A 20,847-nucleotide genomic window follows, 5' to 3' on the forward strand; every position below is an offset into this window, starting at 1 on the left:
TTTTCAGTTCTCGGGAAATGAGAGGACACCTGGGCATTAGAGAGATACATTTTTGGCACACTGCTGCCCCCTGCTGCCTGATATGTAATTTTGCTTTTTTACATGTACCCTTATAAAGTTAGCAAACTATCCTATATTATAGGAACATATTAATGAGGAAACTGAGACCCTGAAAAAGACCAAGGCGACACAAATAGTGGAAGATTCTGGATTAGACTACTGAAAAGTCACTTCTTCCTGCTTTGCCGTATTAAATTAAAAGCCAACAGCTTATTTATCGGATGCCTGGTGCTGTTAGAAGCACTCAAAATGGAGAAGTGAAAACCAAGATCTCTGCACTGATAAAACTCCTATTCTTATATGAGTAAATAGCCAATGAATAAGAAAAATATCAATGAATAAATTAAAGTTATGATAGGTGTACTACATAATAATGACAGTGACTAATATTTTGAGTCACTATAAGAACAGAAAGTTAAAGGCAGTGGTCAGAGTTCTTTCCGTGAATTGCCTCAGCGATTCTCACAGCAACTCTCAAGTAGCTACTTCACCTTCCAGATGAAGATAGTAAGACAATGCCAGGCTGACCCTAAGAAGTAGAACCAAGGTTTGAAACAAAACCACTGTGACTCCAGAAGTGATTAGGGCCCAGCCTCTCTGGGGAGATGATAGTAAGATGAAGAGAAGAAGCCAAGCTTTGGAAGATATAGGGACCAGCAACCCAGGCAGAAGGAAGAGCGCATGTGAAGCCCCGGAAGTGGATGTGAATTTGAAGTGTCGAGTACGAGAAAAAACAGACCCAAGCTTGTCAAACGTATGTACCCACTACCTGCAGAGACCCGTGTGGCCGTATTAGAGGAGCATTCAGGGACAGCAACAGAGGTTGGCTCATGCAGAGGACATTGGATTTTATTCTAAATTACAAGAAGCCCTTGGAGAATTAATCAGTTTTAACCTTATTCCTGATATAAGAGACGACTCTGGATATTGAAGAGAAAACATATTATAGGAGGACAAGAGTTGGTAAAAGGCAGCTAGTTAGAAAAACAGTGACCTCTGTCCCACCCGAGCTTCCCCTTCTGCAGGCCTCGCATTCCTAGCTCTCCAGCTGTTCCTCTCACCGCAGCCATCGCCCGGTTGCTTTGCGATGTTCTCTGGTTTGTCACAGGGTGCGGCTCCCAGCACTGGGCAGACTACTCTAAATCTCATCCAGCATCGGAACAATGATCTCCCGTAATCACGTGTCGTGCTATCACATGCAACCGGAGGCTCCCTCCACTTTTCTTTCTCATGTGACACATTGGGGAGTGGGTTTGGATTTGTACCCAACTAAACTGCCATGTCTTTAGCTTGATCCTTACAAAATCCAGAATCCCACATCATATAGTTAGCAATAGATTTCTTTTGATACCTCTTTTTAGGAAAATATGAAGACCAACTCTCACGTATCTAAACATAAAGCCCTTTTTTGTCCCTAAGTGATAAGATAGCGTGCTTTTATTTTTAAATACTTCCAAGTTCCCTTTAGTTGAAAAACTTCCTCCTTGCCCAAACTGCGTAAATTGTTCTAAAACTCCTTACCTCCTTCATGTCAACTTTTTCTGGATTAGCACTTTATGAGAGAACAAAACCTTTTGTTCCATGAATGGAGCAGCAGCACTATAGTGAAGTGACAGGGAATCCTCAGCCTGTTGCCATAAGTTGTGGATATCAATGAAAACAATTAGGACTATCAGAACTAAATTTTCCATTATTTCAGTGAAAATATATTTGGTATCCATATCAGAAAGGAAGTATGTTGAGCTGGTGTAGACCCAACTACAGTATTTAGACAAATTAGGCCTTTATATCGTGCAGAATGGCCAGAGGTAGGCAGCTCAGTGTCCATGAGTCATCATTCTCTGTCTTTCTGTTCTGCCGTCCTGAGCATGGCTTCCATCATCAGCACGGCTGCTAGCGCTCCATCCCTCATGCTCCCTGAACATCCCTTTGGCCCATCAAGCTCAACGGTCCCTGGAATCCCCCTTCTTTGTAGCATTGCCGCTCTGCTGATGACCCGACTTTAAACCTTTGTTTTCAGTACTGTCTCCTGAACAGCCAGTTAATAATAGTCTGAAATAGTCTTCCTCTAAAATGTCGGTCAAATTAGCTTTCTCCTTGCCATCCCCACTGCCTTTCAAGTCCTCATGGCCTCCCACCTGAACATTCCAATAAGTCTTTCTATTCTTGTTTCTCCATTTGCTTTCACTTTAAACACTGTTACCACAGCAGCATCCTGACTTGTCAAAGGAAAAGAACACTTTGCTTAGAGCCCTTGGAATCATAAAAGGGCTTGGCCCCAGCTCTCCCGTTTCCTGACTTACACAGCGAAGGGGACATCAACCTTCCAAAGCTCGTTTTCTAATTCATGAAATGGAGATAACAGTACGCATTTTGTAGGATTGTCATGAGAGTTAAATGAGGTAATTCATGCCAAGAGCTTAACAAAATGCCTGATGTACAGTTAGTATTCAAGAATTGTTAACTGTTACCTTTATCATTAGCTCTTACTGCAGAATACTTGAGGCAGTGGCTGCTGAATTAAAAGCAGAATCCATATTGTCAGAGTCTTACCACCCATTTCCATCATTTTTATAAACACGCCTTAAGCCCTAGCGGTCCTGAACCTCGTCGTGTTTTCTAAGCGTGCCCCCATATTCCCCTGCCCTGTTCCTTTTCAAATGTTTTCCTCTATCTTGAATCTCTCTCTTGAACCCTTTCCTCCTTTCTGTTGCAGCCTTAAAATCTTAAAATCTCTTTTAAGATTTCTTTTGTGAAGCTTTTCCAGATCACTCAACTGTATGATAATTCCAGTCTTTGAATTCGGTAGCATTTCAAGCATATTTCCTGTGTTAACCTCTACCCGCCTCATGACTGTTAGATTCTAATATTGAGATCAAGGAGTAGGACTTGCAAGCCCACTATGTATGAGGGTGCATGTTGACCCTTTTCACAGAAGCACCCAACCAAGCCCATGATCTGTGGCTGTAATCCAACCTGAGCTCTGCTCACCAAAACTGTGCCCAGTGACACAGGGCTGCATTGGCCCAGAGGGCTTCTTTTTTTTTTTTTTTTTCTTTTTTCTTTTGGTCTAGTTGGCATAAAAGTATCATATAGATTACTGGGCCAAGAATTAATTTCACTCATCTTTGCATCCGAGATACCACCAGCACCTAACACGTAGCACAGGAGCATAGACATGGTGGGTGCTTGATTGACACAGTTTGATCTATTCTGATTTAACCAAGTCAGGTTGTGGAAAATAAGATACAAAACATAGGTTTAGAGTATACTTTGTCATTTGCCAAGGATGTATGCAGAAAGGAATGGAGTCAGGGTCCTACCAAACCTCACTGAATAGCCGCCATATCTTAACCTGAAACAGGAGAAGTAAAACAAAGTGTCTATTAAATTTGAAGATTTAATTTTTTCTCTTAACTGGCAGTTTATAGGACATGTGGCTCTGTCTATTTTGAGGGCTAGTTTCTTCTTTTTTTCTCCAAAAAGTAAATCTCTAATGGACGTGTCAGTACCTCCTCTGTTACTGTGTAAGAGGAAGTCTTGACATCTTTTAAATTAATTCAGAATTACATTCATTCATCATCTAATTCATCTGGCAGTTTGTAAAAGTGGTCCTGAAACCAGCAAAGCTGGGGGTTGTCCTCTTTGTTAAGTGGAGAATGATGTCGGCTCCCACAGAAATCTTAGAAAACTCTTTCGTGCCCCACTCTTAACTGCTGCTTCCTATGTCTATTTCATTTTAAGAACTTTATTATTTATTTGCGTCATATCTCTTGCTTAGAGACATCTGAAAGTTCTCATCCATCTTTCTGACTTCAGTGTGAATGAGTTCAAACCCTCTTCTAAGAGCAGGTGTAATTAAAAAGAATAAAAATCATTTGTACTTAAAATACAAAAGGATGCCAGCCAGGGGTGACACGGGGCATGGAATTTGGAGCCCAAGGTGACACTGGTGAAAATGGACTGACTTGCATCGCTGCTAAGAGTCAGAACAGACCCATGAAACACAAATAGCAGAGTTGGCACAAATGAACCAGAACTGATCTCTTGTTCATCAAAAAGTGCTCCATCATTACACAGCCCCCTGTGCCTTCAGGGGAAAGTACTGCTCGGGAGAGGAGGTGGCCAGCTGGAGAGTCTGAAACTGGAAAGCACCTGCTGGTTCAAACAGGCAGCTCCCAGTTGACTCCAGGAAGCCACTGCCCTACAGAAATGCTTGCCCACAGTTTTCAGTGGAGGTCGGCATTCTGGATTTTTATGCAAATCTTGTTCTTTAAGTGTGGGCAATTAATTTTTAAAAATTTGTGAAACTTATAGACAAAACCATACTCTTCTGTGTGGGGGCCAGGTGTGGCCCGTGGACCACCAAGTTGCAACCCTTCCTTTAAAATTATTAAAGACCCCTGGTCCCTGGACTCTGATGAAGGAGCACGCACAGAACTCACTTTTGGCTTTATTAACAACCAGTCACATCAGTACATTCTCCATTCGAATAGAGGCGTCATTTCCCTTTAAGAATTCAAGAACTATACTAGTCTCCTCTGACTTGGGTTCTCATAACAGGCCACAGACCCCATTTCCAAAAATACTCAAGTGTGTATTGAATTCTAATTGTGGCACGTTATAGAGAATCCGAATACCACACTCGAAGTTCTGTTTGCTGCGTTTATTGGATCTGCCTCGTTCCCATTACGCCTGTGGGCTCGTTCACGGGCAGGGAGGAAAAGTCCACTTCCACCATTACTGCATGCTGGTAAAAAGTGACCATGTAAAACAAGATAAATATGTGGACTCCTATCCTTTCCTTCCCAAATTTATTGTCTGCCTATAAAGTTTGTTGTGTTCCATACTCATGGACTGCCAAGTTATTTGAAAAACATAGGCTGTTAATAGCCAAGAGCTGCAGAGCAGGAAAATACAGCTGTGTTAGGAGAAGGCCATTGCTATTAGTGGGGAGAGAGTACAAAATTGTCACTTATATTCGTGGTTTAGTATCATAAACACAAAATGTGTAATTTGTTGGACAAATCGGCAGATGTACGTGAATTTCACAAACAGCTCTTAGTTGTCACCATCTATTCCCTGTCACATACAGCATTGTTCTTATCTTCCAAATTAGAGACAATATTTGTTTTTAGTGTTCTGTAAAATTCTGTGGGAATCACTCTTATTAAGACTTGCGGCACGAGCAATCCCTGCTTTCGAGCTCATCCATTTCTTTTCTGTGGACAGATACAGAAATTTATGCAGTAACAAAACTTCACTGCTTTACTAAGTGTTGGGTTGAATGATTTTAAACTTGGGACAAAGAGGAAACAGGAAGAGTTTTGTTGACTAAAACTGCCTTCCAGTACACAGCCGATTAACTAATGTTTGTACAGCTGTTTGCATTGACACAAGACATGTCTTCATTTTGATAATTGTTATGTAAGTAGTTTTTTTGTTCTCATAGAGTTGTTACCATAAACTCTCATAGAGAGTTTGAGTAATATGTAATATGCCTAAAGGTTATACCAACAGGGAAGCGTTTCAGAAATTATTCAGACTGCTTATGTATGTGCACAAGCATGTGAATGATGTATTTATGTGGCCTGTGCACACGCATATGCATATGATTGACACATCTCCTTTCACAAAGGACTTGATTCTGGGTAAAAAGCCACATCAGATTACAATCAGTTAATAGGTCAGACGCTACATAATGCTCTCTTCAGCTTAGATTTCTTGAAATCTTACAAATTGAAGAAGGTGAGACCCTGAGACTTCTAATTTGCACTAGGGCAGAATCATTCCTTTGTACTGAAGGCATGTGAGGAAAACGATTTCACTGGGAAAGTCAAGCTTTTAGAAGAGTTTACTGTATAATTCATAAAGATAAAAAATCTGTAATATTTTGTACTTGAAAACTAAAATTTTTTTAAAGAAATTATTTATCAAAATTAAAACTAGAGGAATTGAAACGTAAGGATAGGGCATGACTTGCTTCCTGCATTACTGATTTGGTTTCTGTTTGAGGTCTATTTTTACAGGTCAAATATTCTTCTTCTCCAGCAAGACTCAGCCTAGGCTTGCCTAATGGCCTGCCCTAATTGACCCAACCACATTCCATAGGGGAGGATCCAGGACAGAAATAGCTAGGTTTTAATGTTGTGAACAGGGCCATTGCTAAAAGCCTCAAGTCAGATATATCCTACTTCTTATTTAGATGGGAACAACATAAACACTAAGCTTCAAGGAATGGCAATTAGTTATTTGTGACAAGGCCCTTTTCACTTTCCTTGCTGAACGCAAGCAATACAAATTAATTAGTCATCCTAACAAGAAGACAAGCATATTGTTTTTACTACGTGTGATTATAATCCATTCTTGCCCCTTATACCATGACACAGGTATCTTTAGATGAGTGGAACTATGTTGAGAAATTTTCTAAGAAAGAAGGGTGATGACTGGAACCTCCTCTGTTGGCATTTTGGAGGAACTGGCGGGGGAGAAGATAGTGGTCAAAAGTATGGGATTCGGTATCAGATCAGGATATGACTTTTCTAATCCTCCATTTCTATTTTTTATAAAATGGGAATAATAATAAGTCTGGCCTCAGGTGTGGTATATATTTACCAGAGATGTGTTAGTTTCCTGTTGCAGTTGTAACGGATTACCAAAGAGTAAGTACCTTAAAATAGCCCAGATTTACTTATTTATTTTATAGTTCTGACGGTCTGAAGTCCAAAACGCATCTCCCTGGGCTAAAGTCAATATTTGAGTAGGGCTGTGCTCTTTTCCGGAGGCTCTAGGGAAGGATCCTCCTTCCCACCGCCCTCCACTTTTCTAGCTTCTAGAGGCTTCTAGAGGTTTCTAGATACGACTCTTGGCTTGCGGCCCCCTCCCATCTTCAAAGCCAGCAATGCTGGTCAAATCTCTCTCATATGGCATCGCTCAGACACTGACTCTCCTGTCTCCTTCTCCTCCCTATGAGGACCATTGTGATTACACTGAGCCCACCAGGATAATTTCCCATCTCAAGACCAACTGATTCACAACTGTAATTCCATCTGCACCTTTAATTCCCTTTTTGCCATGCAACATGACATATTCATAAGTTGTGGGGGTTGGGACAGAGGCACTCTGTCATTCTGCCCACCACACTAGAGTACTTGCCACTGAGTAAACACACAGGGAATGTTGGTAATGTTAGTTTTTGCAATTCAACCCTCTACCCACCCAGAAAGAAACCCTCTCTGAATGTTTTTTGTTGTTTAGGTAAGAAGATCCTAACTGACCAATGTCCCAGAAACCAGATGAGTGTAGAGCCCTCCCCACAATGCTTTTCAAAGCCTTTACAAACAGTAGTCTTGGCACTCAGCCTTTAAAGCTGAAAAATAAAGAACAGGATTGTTACATCTGACCTCAGTACACATGGTCTCCAGCTTTCCTCTTCTTTCCCTCTCTACGCTTCTTCCTTCCTTGAAGATATTTTCCGCTGTGGTATCAGCTCACCTACATGTGTCTGGGTCCCCCGAAGAGGACCTTGAGTGCTCACCTTTCTGTCCAGCTTCAAAGTCTCACACATCCAGCCCAAACTGGACAATGCCTCCCTAACATTCTGTGTGTTCCCAAGAACATCTCCAGAATTCAAACGACCATTTTTGACTCGGGCCGTCCCTCTGGCTTCCAAGGCAGCACCGCTCTTTCTGTCACACAGATGTGAGCACTGAGAGTCACTTGCCCCCTTTACTCCTCAGCCCCCTCTCAAGTAGTCTTCCTCACTGGTGCTATCCAAGTTCAAGCTTTTGGGGCCCTTGTCTGGACTGTAGGCATAGCCTCCTAACCATCACCTGCTTTCCTTCCTTCACTTATTTGTGCCTTCACTCCCAGGAAGTCTCAGCCCCCCTGCCCCCCAACCCCCACCCCCACCCCACACTCCATCTCTTCTGCCTTAAATCAATCAGTCCTTCAGGTTGTACGAGATCTGTCTTTGTCAGCATGCTAAAGGGCTCAGGGAATTATTTTTAAGCTCTTACCATGTAGCAGAGATCGTACGTAATTTACATGCATTATCTCATTTAATCCTAATTTGGTGCCCTGGCAGGTAGATGTTATTTCTCTTTTCTACTAGTGAGGCAACTGGGGGATGGAGAGCTTTACATAATTTAGTCAAAGCTACACAGAGAGTGAGAGAATTCAAACTCAGAGAAGTTCAAAGTCCATAATTAAACCACTACACTGCAGCCCCACCATTTGACTTTGTTTTTTAAGGTATCTGTTTCATGAAGGCTCACCTGAGTTTGTATATTTAGAGGCAAATCTTCCTAATGACTAACATGGCTTGATCATGTTGTTGGTGGTTTCTGTGGGCAGCTAAGGACTGCCCTGTGTACTACTTTTTATCAAAGATCTAGAACTTGTACAATCTCTCTGCCTTTGACGTGGGTTGTAGATTAATCCAGGTGCATTGCTCAATCTAAAAAACAAAAAAAGGAGTGGTGAGGGCAGGAAGTCATTTGTCCATGTGTGAGTGGGTCTGAGCCACATTTAGTTAGGGCTCTTATGGAGGTAAATAATCTTGATAAATCTGTTGCTTTTCCACTGGAGATCAACACTCAGTACCCAGCGACAAGCCAAGACATGCTTTCCTTCTTTGACCAAAACACCCACAAAGGAAACAGAAACCAGTTTAGCAACTTCATAAGTGGGCGCAAAAGGATTCTTATAAATAAAGCCTCCTATTATGCAGCTTTGGTCATGTTAGGTTTGAAATGCTGAGAGTTTAAGTCGTCCCACTCTGAACTCTTAGTGACAACCTAGTGAATTTAGCTCTTAAGAGGATAGATCTTATGTTAAGTGTTGTTACCACAATAAAATTGAAAAAATACATTTAAGAAAGTAAAACAAATCATGTTATTATAAATCGATCAATCTATATGATGTGATAACAGATATAAAGACAATAAATCAAGAAGTAAATTAGGAAAATAAATAAAAAACTGAACTAGAAAACGAATCTAGACTAAAAACTAGAGGAGATGTGGAAGCAGTGGCCTTCCTGACCACCGCATTAAAAATATTTTAAAATCTGAGTTTCTTAGCAGCCTGGATCGCAAAGGTGGTGAACAGCTAAGAGAACACAATGCCCAAAAACCAGTATTATTCATTGGAAACTATGTTCGTCAGATGCCTGATGGGCAGCTCTAAGTACAGTGAAAGGATCGATTTGGTCTTATATAACCTTGAAAGAACTGCACTTAGCTGACAAGTGATTTGAGTTTAGTTCCTACCATATTCCTAATGAGAGCGATAAGAAGGAGCAAATGACAAAATATTGGGAAATATGTATCTAGTGTAGGTGTGGCTCGGATACAGATATAATTTGCTTCTGTAGGTACCTGTCCTATGACAAATTCACAAGTGTGTTTGATGAGTGCATGTATGTGTGTCTTTATAGCTTTCTTATTCGTATTCAAACAATGTAATATAGATAGCATTACCACCTTTGTGAGATGTATTTGTTGAAAGCCCTATTTGCATTTTCTGTAGAGGCTGAAAACTGAGTGTTTATGTTTTGTCTAGGTTTTGTGTGTGTGAGAGTTTCTTCTAATATGAACTCTTGCTTAAAAAAAAAAAAAAAAAGATCAATTCATTCCCGACTTCTACCTGCTACTGGTGTTTCCCCAGAGTCTGCAGCTTTGCTCAGTTATTTGAAGATGAATATCAGAGCATCCCCCAAACACTTCGTGCCCTCTTTTTTTGTTTACCATATAAAGCTACAAAGAAACACTCTGTCTTTAATTTTCTATACATAGCTAACTCAGCAAAACTTTGAGGATAAGCAACATCTCCCAGGGTAGTTGTGTACATAACATGAAAACATTAGTTGAATATTCGTAAGTGATAAAGCATTACACATGTGGAAGGCACTGTTAGCATTACTATGGTCATCTGGGACTGGAAAAAGCCAGTCATGTCATTAAGGAAAGGAGTGGAAATTAATACCTATTAAACACCTAATTATAACAGAGTGCCAGGAACTTTACTAGAAATTTTACATAGGCTGTCTTATTTTTTTCATAGTATTCAGAGGAAATATTGCTGAACTCTTAAAGGAGCCAAATAAAGAGTTTGTAGTAGACACAAACATAACTCCGTAGAGAAGATTAGACATCATAAATTTTCCTTTGATACTGAATCACATTGCCAGTTTATATCATTTCCTTCTAGAAACATGTTGATTAGGTCAAGTACTTTACTAGTCAATGAGTAACTTATTATGGAGCTGTCAGAACTTTTCAAAGGCCATAAATTCTGTATTGCATGCAAAATCTTGGTATTATTACTAATATAGAGTGCCATTGTTACCAATTGGTGATAACATGAACTCCATTTTTTTTTTTAACCATTATCATCAGTTCATTACAGTGTACTAACTCTACACATAGTTTTCAGTGACTTGTTTTGTCTTTTTAAATGGCCCCTGCAGCCCGCCTGCTCTGGCATCCATAGTCCCTGGACTTGCAATGATCTTCCAAGTTGACATTTTCTCTACCAGATGATTGTGAGCCCTATCTCCCAAATACTGCGGTATTATAATATGTGTGTATTATGATATGAGCTGCCATTGAAGAATTTCATAAAAATGTGATGACAGGGAGAAGAAAAGGGAAACATCCAGCAAAATCGTCTCCAGGATTGTGAAGTTTAAGGACACAAACGGGGAGTCGGACAGAGCCAGGCTACGGATGATGCCATTTGCTTTCAGACGGCTAACACAGAATGTGGATTAAGAGGGAGCCAACTAGGAATGAGAGAGTTATGACTCTTATTCATTCGTTCAGTTACTAAATGTTTAATACCATCATGGGTGTTGTGGTGGACTCTCTCCTTGTCCTAAAAGGAGAAAAATACAGGAAGAAATAAATATAATGCAAAGCAGTATGTACTATATCATGACTATGCAGTTGGAGGTTCTCAGGGGGAAAAATCAAACTTCTGTTCGGACAACGAGCTAGCAGCATTTAAGTACCTGTAAAGGTACAAAACAGCAACTGGGTACAGAATACCCAGCCTTATCATATCTATTGCCTGTCAGTGCCGTTAGAACTAAATAATAGAGATTTGTTAAAGGCGGCCATGCCATTGATATACTTTATGATAAGAAATTGTACAGAAGTCAGATATTGAGTTCTGTTATTTCACTCCATGATAAACTGTAGGGTCAACTGAGTAACATATTAGGTAGCGCATGCTGGCACTATTTCCAAAATGTTCAGTGAGCCAAGAGTCTTAAGACAGATACAGTTGGTTTCCCATGCGCAGAAGCAGAAACCTTTGAGTTTCACACGCTGCCACCAGGGGTCAGGGGCTGGAGGAAGGGGAAGACTCTCTCCCAGAAAGGAAGTGTCTTACCCGGGGAAGCACAGGAGCCAAAATATCCGTCTTCTCTTCCTGAGAGCAGCATATTGCTGTCTCAGTAGAGCTTGAAGGGAGGACTCAGAGATGCTCTGCTCACGTAAAGGTATGTGTAAGTGCCCTCGGCTTTAAACGAGTCATTTTGGAAAGTCAGATGAGGCCGACTTTATGTTATATTTTCAAAACCAGATGAGCTGTATCGATCTGTTGGCTACTGCCTGCAGAAAGGGAATGTCTAGTGGGAGCAGTCGGCAGGGAGTAAACTCTGTGGAAATACTCACCTAAGTATAAGATATAAAAAAGACTTTCTGTGCACGTATATTATTTGTCTATGATTTGCTGTAGGTGCGGCTGCTGTGATTCTCTAAGAAGGCACTCCTCAAAACAAATTCAGACTTAGAGATTTGGAGTCTGCTTTCATGTTCAGTGGCCATTTATGACAAGTTATGACTTTTTTCTTTCGTTCATAGGAAATCATTTGTCAGTAAGATTTTCATATTGCTTTACCTTGCCGTTGACTGAAAAATTGTGCACAATTAGGGTAATGATAGTGATTAAGTCACATGGTCATGCTTTTATCACCATTATGCTCTGGGTTTCAAAGACTGGTAAATACATTTCATTAGGCTCTCCTAACCACCCTCTTTAAAGTTTATTTAAATGTCTTTTTTTTTTTTTAGCATTTTATTCCTTTTAATAATCTAGGATCCTGAGAAATGAGGAGAGAATTAGGAGGTTTTTAGTCTTTTAAGTTTTAGTCAAACAAGTCAAAATAACATTATTGGTGGATCGACGTGTACTTTTAAAATGGGAGGACTAAAGATATAAAAAGATCTGAGGCATGTAAGTAACCTCTTTGATTTTTAATAGCATGCAGCAGACAGAATTCATTATTGACTTTTAAAAATAAAATTGCTCTACATTATTATTTATTTATAGTTTTGACTTTCAAAAGAAGTAATTACCATTACTAGGTTAGTTTTTCTTCAATCACAAGCAATTATGTGACAATATCAGATTGTATGATATAGTTTACTACTTAGTCATGAAGCTTAATGATTTTGTAAGATATTATCCCTTTAAAGTTAGTAATAAATTTATGAGCATAATGCACAGCTAAAAGGTTGAGTATCTTTTCTTTTTATTTGGATAATTTCAAAACAATTATTTCACATTCTAGGGCAATTTATTTAAGAAATTGTTATTGCAGAAACAAATGTTTTTAATTAAAAATTAACTAATTTCATTTTTCCAGTTTATCACACAGATTTTGTGCTGATGATCATAACGTGCAAAATGCCGAAGTAAAATATTTAGATGATTGTTTCCAGCCCAAACAACTTTTTAAATTTCAATCACAAAATCTAGGAGATTGATAACCAGTCATAACAAAATTTAATTCCAACTAATGCCCAATGCTTAATCATTTATATTTAGTTCAAATTTGAGAGGTATTGAAATTGTCTAGTTTCCAATTTTCATGATTTAAAAAATACTCAGGAGTGGAAAAATCTTCAGTAGTAGACATGAAGTTATAGACATTACAAAAATGTAAGAAGCCCTTTTTCAAAGCTGATGTTTTAAAGTGTCATTTCACATACCGGACAGTGGTTATATTTTATAAGATCAGGAGATCTGGTGCAGATAAGATTCAAACCACTCTTAGACTTCAGTGAAGCTCCTGAAGCTCCTGATTAAATTAGATGCCTCCTTCCATTTTTGCTACCACTCCTCCAAGCTGTCCTCCCCTCCCCCAGCTGTTTCCTCCTCTTGACAGTTCTCCTTTCTCCTCCCTCCTGTGTATATACTTATACCCTCCTGGCACTGGAAACTCAGACATCTTTTTGCAGAAGTGGATCTGTTTTCTTCAACCGTGGTCATCATTGTGAAAGTAAAGAATGGCAATTAATATTTCATATATATAGCACTTAAGCCTCTTCACCTAGATTATGCATTTCGCTTCTTTGTACCCATCCATAGGCACTTAATAAATGTTTATTGATTGTCTAGTAAGGTTGGATTATGACTGATTTTGAGAATTTTCATCCCCTCCACAGTTACCAGTACTATATTTCCTTTTCTTTACCTTTTAACTTTTTAAAATCTGAAGATATAATCAATGGCATGTCATAGTTTAATTGGCAAGGATTTCTTTTTTTCTCTCTTGGTGGTGCATTTTATAATCAATGCTGTTCAATTATAAAGTTTAAGCATCAACATTAAACAGAACATTAGGCAGGGTTATGTGTGAGTGGAAAGTTGGGAGAAGAAAGGAGAAACTATAGAACTTGTCCCAAACTAAAGGAGTAAGTTCTGCATTTTAATTACCATCGGAAATGATATGATCGATTAACTTACTGTCTGAATTACAAGGAAAACTATGAACTCCGTCTTCAGGGAATGTCCTACTGTAAGAGTCTAAGCTATTTTGAATCCCAGTGCTGAATACATATCAGTCTCTGGGAGTTTGTATCTTTTATTCAATTAGCGGAACCACAGTCCACAGCAGCTCCATGGCATTAAAAATAAAACAGGTTACTTAGATTCCCCAATTGCCTTCTTACCTTTATTCCTTCCATTTAAGAGAGAAATCGATCTGTAAATTACAGTAAGTCTTTGGTTTCAGAAAAAATAACATACATATGTTTAACAGTAGATTTTGGAATTATTGTATGGCAATGATTTCCTCACTTTCAGAGAAAACCATGGTGGGGAAGTAGGGAGATTACCAGCAATTAGTGTTTTTTTCCTGTGTTTGTTTTAGTTACTTGGTCTGGTTGGAGAAGTCAAACCTTATAGTCTGTATGTTGGGTCCTCAAAGTTATTTATTTACCAGGCCCTGTTATACATGAAGACTTAAACAGAATTTGCCCATAAACATACATTTTCACAGAGCCTTACCTGCCTCATGGAAAGAGAGTTATAGGTATAAGCTAATGCCCACTGGAAAAAAAGTACTATAAGTCATCATAGTAATTACAGAATGACCCCACTCCCTGGTCTCAGGTATTCATGAAGAAGAAATGCAAAATTAATTGAATCAAACAGGATCAGTCACATAATTATTTTTATAGCCAGGACCCTTTTCCTGACATTAGGAAGATTTTAAATATTTTCAGTTTAAAATATCATCTTAACGATTCGTCAATAAAAAAACAAATGAATTCCATAAAAGAACATAGGTACTATTGTGTAGAAACCAAAAGCACTTAAAAAAAAAAACCACTGGTTAGGGGCATTTACATGTATTTAAGCATTCTATAATACATATCCTTTGATCTTTTGTTATATTGGCTTTCACAGATTCAAGAACATAAAATAATAATACAAAATAAATGTCATTTATGTAAATTCCATTGCTCTAGTAAGTATAAAACTCAAAAATTATATTTTTGAAGGTAAAATGTTATACTTGTATGTGTGTTGTTTTGAGGATGGAGTACTTTCAAGAGGCAGAAGTAAAGAAAAGAAAAGAGTGCCATATTAAAGGTATGGCAGGCAAAAAAGGGAATGGAAGGAGAAAGGATTTGGGTCACTACTTAAAAATCATGTTTCTCTTCTATACTCTATCTGCCAATGGAGAGTCTTTCAATATCTCATTTCAGTCACTATATTTCCAAAGACCAAAGGCTGTAACTCTAACATGAACATTTTCTCACTTAATAATACATCAAGGTTTAAAGTGTTTTCCCATTTTAATTTATTAGTAGTAACAGCAAACACTTAACATAGGGCTGACTTGGTATAAAGTACTATACTAAGTTCTTTACATATATTAACTCATTAATATTTTAGCCCATTTTAGCATAACAGTATTAATCATACCCTAAGCTACATAGCATTTCAGTTTATGGAAACACTATTTGAATTGCTCAGGCCCAGAACATCGGTATCATTCTAGACTCTACTTTCTCTCCATAGCTCATCAGCCCAGAGATCCCATTGGCTCCATCCTTAAAATAAATCCAGAATGCGCCTAGTTCTTGCCACTTGCCCTTCTTCCTTCTAGGTCCAAACACCACTGGCTTTCACGTGCGTTATGGCAACAACCTCCTAACTGGCCTCCTTGCCTCTCCTCTCGTTTCCCCTCACTAATCCCCAGCCAGGCAGCTCTCAGTAAGACGACTGGTGGAGGAATGCGGTTAAAACATGAATTTTATTGTGCCACTCTTGTGCCCAAACCTTTTCAAGGGCTCCCCCCTCTCTCAGAGTAAAAGCCAAGCTGAAGTCCTCATCATGCTGCACAGGGCCCTACCTGGTCACTGCCACACAAGTGCACACGTGCACAAGCACAGACACACACACACACACACACACACACACACACACACACACACACACACACACACATCCCTCCTTGTTCCTACCATTCCTTCCTTGTTCACTCCGCTCCAGCTAATCTGACCTTTTTGCTGTCTCTTGAATCCACCAGCCATGCTTCTTTCTCAAGGCGTTTGCAATTACCATTCCCTCTGCCTCTATGGAGAATCCTCCCATAGAGACCAACATGGCTTGTCCCTTGTTTTCCTCAGTCATTATTCAGAAGTTGATTTTTCAGTGTGGCTTTCTCTGGACACCAACTAAAACTTTAAATGCCCCCAGCCCCTCAATAGTTCCTATCCCTCTTCTCTGTCTCTTTTTCTCTTTAGCATGTATCACTAACAAATACGTATATGTTTGTATTCATGTTGCTAACTGTAATGCAAACTCTATGAAGTAGGAATTTTTGTGGGTTTTTTTTTCCCCATATTCTATCCTTCATACCAAGAGCAGAGCCTGGTATATAATATGTCCTCAGTAAATATTTGTTGAATATATCCTCAGATTGACCTATTTATTAAGCACAGTGATTACTCCCATTCCACGAAGGAGGAAGTTAAGGCACAGAAAGATTAAGAAATTTGCCGAAGGTCAAACAAATGAAGTAAGTTTCAGAGCCAAGGTTGAAACCCAAGGCAGGGCCTGGATCCAGAGTCTGTGTTTAAACTACTCTCCAGTCCTTTTTTAAATGACTGAGTAAATTAATTGAAAAAATAGAACTATATGTAGATTCATCTGTTCTCTGTGATTTTCTTCAATATGCTTTCCTTCCAGTTAAGTGAAAAATTGAGAGTTGGCTGTCTTAGACAGCACAATATGACACAGCAAAGCCTCTTGCCTCTGTCACTTTTTGAAATTTTTCCTAAAAAGACGATATGAGTTTTTAACATAGGAAAACAAACAAACAAACAAACAAAATGACCCCAATTCCACCCATAATGATATTCAAATAGTAATAATAAAGTAAAATATGGGCAAGGGTAAAAAAAAAGTTAACTGGAAATGTATAAAATGGACATATTTATTGAATGACTACCATGTTCTGTAAGCGCTAGAACTACATATTTGGTAATGCAAGTAGAATCCGATGAGAGAAACAGACACATACACAGACAGTGTAATTCCTCATTTCTTTATGTGTCACTGTAGGGTATGTATAATTCTGAATTGGAATTTAGAAGAAGCAACACCAAATAGGGATCTGCTGACAGATGAAAGTAGGGCCTGGGAGACTGAGTTGTGGGGCAGGTATATAAATAGTGAATGGAAAGGGATTCAATGTCTCAAGAGTAAAGAAATACTTTTTGAAAGAGGAGGTTGGCAAATGCCAATAATAAGTGTGATATATTAAAATTTTGCTTTACAAAAATAAATGAATGGGACTACATTAAACTAAAAGGCTCTGCATAGCAATAGAAACAAACCATTAACAAAACACAAAGGCAACCTACTGAATAGAAAATATTTGCAAATGATATCTCTAGTAAGGGGCTAATATAAAAAATAATATGTAAAGAACTCATACAACTCAACGACAACAATGATGACAAAAAAATCCAATTAAAAAATAAGCAGAGGACCTGAACAGACACTTTCCCAAGAAGACATATAGATGGCCAACAAATATATGAAAAGATGCTTCACTAGCTATAAGGAAAATGCAATCGAAACCACAATGAGATACTACTTGACACATGTTAGAATGACTGTTATCAATAAGACAAGAGATAACAAGTGTTAAGATGTGGAGAAAAGGGAACCCTCATACACTGCTGGTCGGAATATAAATTGGACTAGCCACTGTGGAAAACAGTATGGAGGTTCCTCAAAAAATTAATAATAGAGCTACCATATGACTCAGCGATCCCTTTTCCGTTGTCTACCACCAAAATTAGAAAATACTTATTCATAAAGTATTTGTACTTATTCATAAAGTATATGTACCACTATGTTTACTGCAGCCTTGCTTAAAATAGCCAAGACATGGAAACAACCCAAGTGTCCTTTGACCGATGATTGGAAAAAGAAGATGTGGTACATATATACAATGGAATACTACTCAGCCATGAGAAAAGAAGAAATACTGCCATTTGTGACAATGGATGACTTGTGAAAGTATCATGCTAAGTGAAATAAGTCAGTTGCAAAAGTACAAGAACTATATGATTTCACTCATATATGGAATATAACACAAAGCAACAGAAAGCAAACACAGCAAATAAACTTGTAGACAAATAAACTTGTAGAGAACAATATGGTGGTTACCAGAGGGGAAGGGGTGTGGAAGGAGGATGAAGAAGGTAAAGAGGTTCAAATATATGGTGACAGAAAGAGACTAGACTTTGGATGGTGAGCACACAATAGAGTATACAGATGATGTATTATAGAATCGTACACCTGAAACTTATATAATATTATTAACCAATGTTGCCCCAATAAATTTAATTAAATAATATTTCAGGGTGGCAGAAAATTAATGTATCAAATGTCATTAAAGGTTTAAAACAACCAAACCAAAACTAATATACTAATAAACTTAAAAAAAAATTTGCTTTAGATGGTGGGACTGAGAGTGTTTTAAAATAATATTTCATAGGCTATCGAGTTAAAATTATAGGCAAATCAGTTATCTGAAAGATGTATAAATACATACTGAATTTAATTTTTTAAAGGCTATCATTATCTATCCAAATGCATCGTGTGGTAAATTGTCAACTTCATGTTGCCAAGGCTACCTCAATCTATTTTTTCATAGGATTCAGGTTGCAGGGATCTGACAACAAGAACATGAAGTTCTATTTTCCAAACTGTTAGTTTTGCTAACATAAGGCCAACCCCAACACTTAATGGCAAAGCAAAAAAAAAAAAAAAAAAAAAAAAAAACCATTTGTCCTGAGTTTGTTGAGTGCTTTTATCCTCACATGTGTTTCCTTACCTGCCTCGTTCCTCTAGAAAGTCAGGTTTCCAACTGATCTTTTCCTCTGATTTGACAAGGTCACTATGAACTTTGTGATTGTCATCCAGTGTTGGCAGTCCAGTTGAGCTTAGTGACAGACTACTTGGCCACTCAGGTCCTTTGTGGAAAGGACACTGGGCCTTTACATTCCATCCATAAACAAGTAAAAATGAAATAAGATATTTAGGTAATAAGTGATAAGGAGAAAATAATAAAGCAATCGGGTAATGTGATCACATGAGAGTGGAGCGAGGTGAGGCATTGGTGCAGTTAGCTTGGGACCTCTCTGGGGAGGTGTTGTTAGGGATGAAACCCAAACAATGAGAAGCCATACAAGGATCCAGAATAGCTAACCAAAAAGAGAAATAATAAGTGCAAGGTCAAGAGGTAAAAACAAATTTGGTTTGTTCTCCGAACAGAAAAAAATACCAGAATGACTGGAAGAGAGGTAATAGTACAAGACGAGGTGTCAAGAGTTAGCCATTGACTTGGTGTACACTCATAATTAACCTTCATTTATGCCTGTGAGCACTGTAATTGTCTTTCTTTTATAAGTGTGTCTCAAGTGTAATAGTGAATAGTTTCAAGTTGTCTGTACTACATCATTTATAGAAACCTTTAACATACATTTTCATTTTACTTAAAGCTCCATAAAATCCCCTTTAAGTAGGCAAAGTTAACGTTTCCATTTTACAGATAAGGAAACTATGGTAAATAAATGTTACATAATTTCCTTAAAAAGGCCTACAGAGCACATATAACACACCCCCAACATACACACACACACACACATACACACACACACACACACACACACACACACATTTTGATTTGCCATGCTTTCTCAAAACTTTCAAAGTCAGAACTATCTTTTAGCCCACAATTGAAGTGAACTTGCGCCTTCACTGTAACTAAGGGCTCATCATTGCTAAAAAAAACAAAACAAAACAAAAAAACAGAGTTGCTAAAATGAATAAAAGAAAAAGAAACCTCAGTTTGCCTAACAGCTCATGAGTGTAGAGCAAGGATCTATACATTCTTTTCCACTACATCATTCTGCTAGATGGCTAGTTTATGCATCACATAATGTTCCCTGTCAGATTTAAGTTTTAAATAATTCACTTTGGACTGTGAATTTGAGGAGAACAGGACAAGTTAGCCCAATGTGAGATGCTGACAACCTGAACTAGGCAACTGGGCCTCGTAGCCTGAACCACCTAGGTAATTCCACACTATATCAATAACGTTTCTGTAGCTGTGAAAGTTAGGTGCCATGTGACACTTAAAAATTCAAAAAAAATCGAACTATATTCTTCTTCTATTTTTCATATGCTTATTTTATCATAAAAGGGTATCTGATTATTTGTAACAGTTTATTATTTGAATGTTATATTTAATGCATAACTTTTTCTCTTCTATATGCTTGAAATTTGCTCTTTTAACTTCATATCTTTTCAAATACTAATCTAGCTATAATTTTCAGGATAAAAAAAATTTTTTCTATCAAAAAGTGCTAAGTTGCTCAGTTCCAGGTTTGTGTGTGTGTATTGTAGCATAAATTCTTACAAGGAATAAAAGGAAATAATCTTTTTAATTCAAAAAAACAAAGTATACATATTAGAAATATCTCAGGATTGAAGCTATCAAGCCTACTTATTAGAGGCAAGTCATGGTTATGCAGTTAACCAGCCGTTCTTCCTTTTTTTTAATTTAAAAAACCAAGTTATTATGAAACAGTATGATATATACTGTTTCTGCCTATTAACTAAAAAAACACTTTTTACATTTCGTAGATGATAAGATTAAGGTATTTTTGGAAATCATTAAAAAATTAGTCTTTCCTTATTCTTGCATATTGTTTTTATATTTTCAGTTGTATTTCTGCAAATATCATTCTCTGTGCAGCTTGACAGAAGTTTGGTGGCTTTTCCTTTTAATCCTTTTGTATTTTTAAAATTAATTTACTTATTTTTGCTTCGGTCTTATGGTTTCTTAACACCTTCTCTGTCTGAATGATTAAATTTTGGTTGTAATTTTTTTACTTTAAAAGTATCTCATTTTCTTAATTTTTTAAAAATACACATTTATTAAACTTGAGATAAGTTTTCATT

At 37.9% G+C, this 20,847-nt stretch overlaps 1 protein-coding gene across 7 annotated transcripts in view; it reads left to right on the top strand.

Annotated features, from left to right (window-relative positions):
* The window catches only part of OXR1 (oxidation resistance 1), a 405,984-nt gene that overhangs the window by 270,666 nt on the left and 114,471 nt on the right, over positions 1-20,847 (top strand). The window contains exon 1 of one of the 7 annotated variants that reach the window (XM_011369447.2): positions 11,470-11,566. The exons of the other annotated variants lie outside the window; for them this stretch is intronic. Coding sequence (XP_011367749.1) covers positions 11,548-11,566 — 19 coding nt within the window. The 5' untranslated portion in view covers positions 11,470-11,547. Of the gene's footprint in view, positions 1-11,469; positions 11,567-20,847 lie in introns of those variants that run through there. 7 annotated transcript variants of the gene reach the window in all.

The sequence above is a fragment of the Pteropus vampyrus genome, unplaced genomic scaffold (assembly GCF_000151845.1).
Source record: "Pteropus vampyrus isolate Shadow unplaced genomic scaffold, Pvam_2.0 Scaffold149, whole genome shotgun sequence".
NCBI classification, from domain to species: Eukaryota; Metazoa; Chordata; class Mammalia; order Chiroptera; family Pteropodidae; genus Pteropus; species Pteropus vampyrus.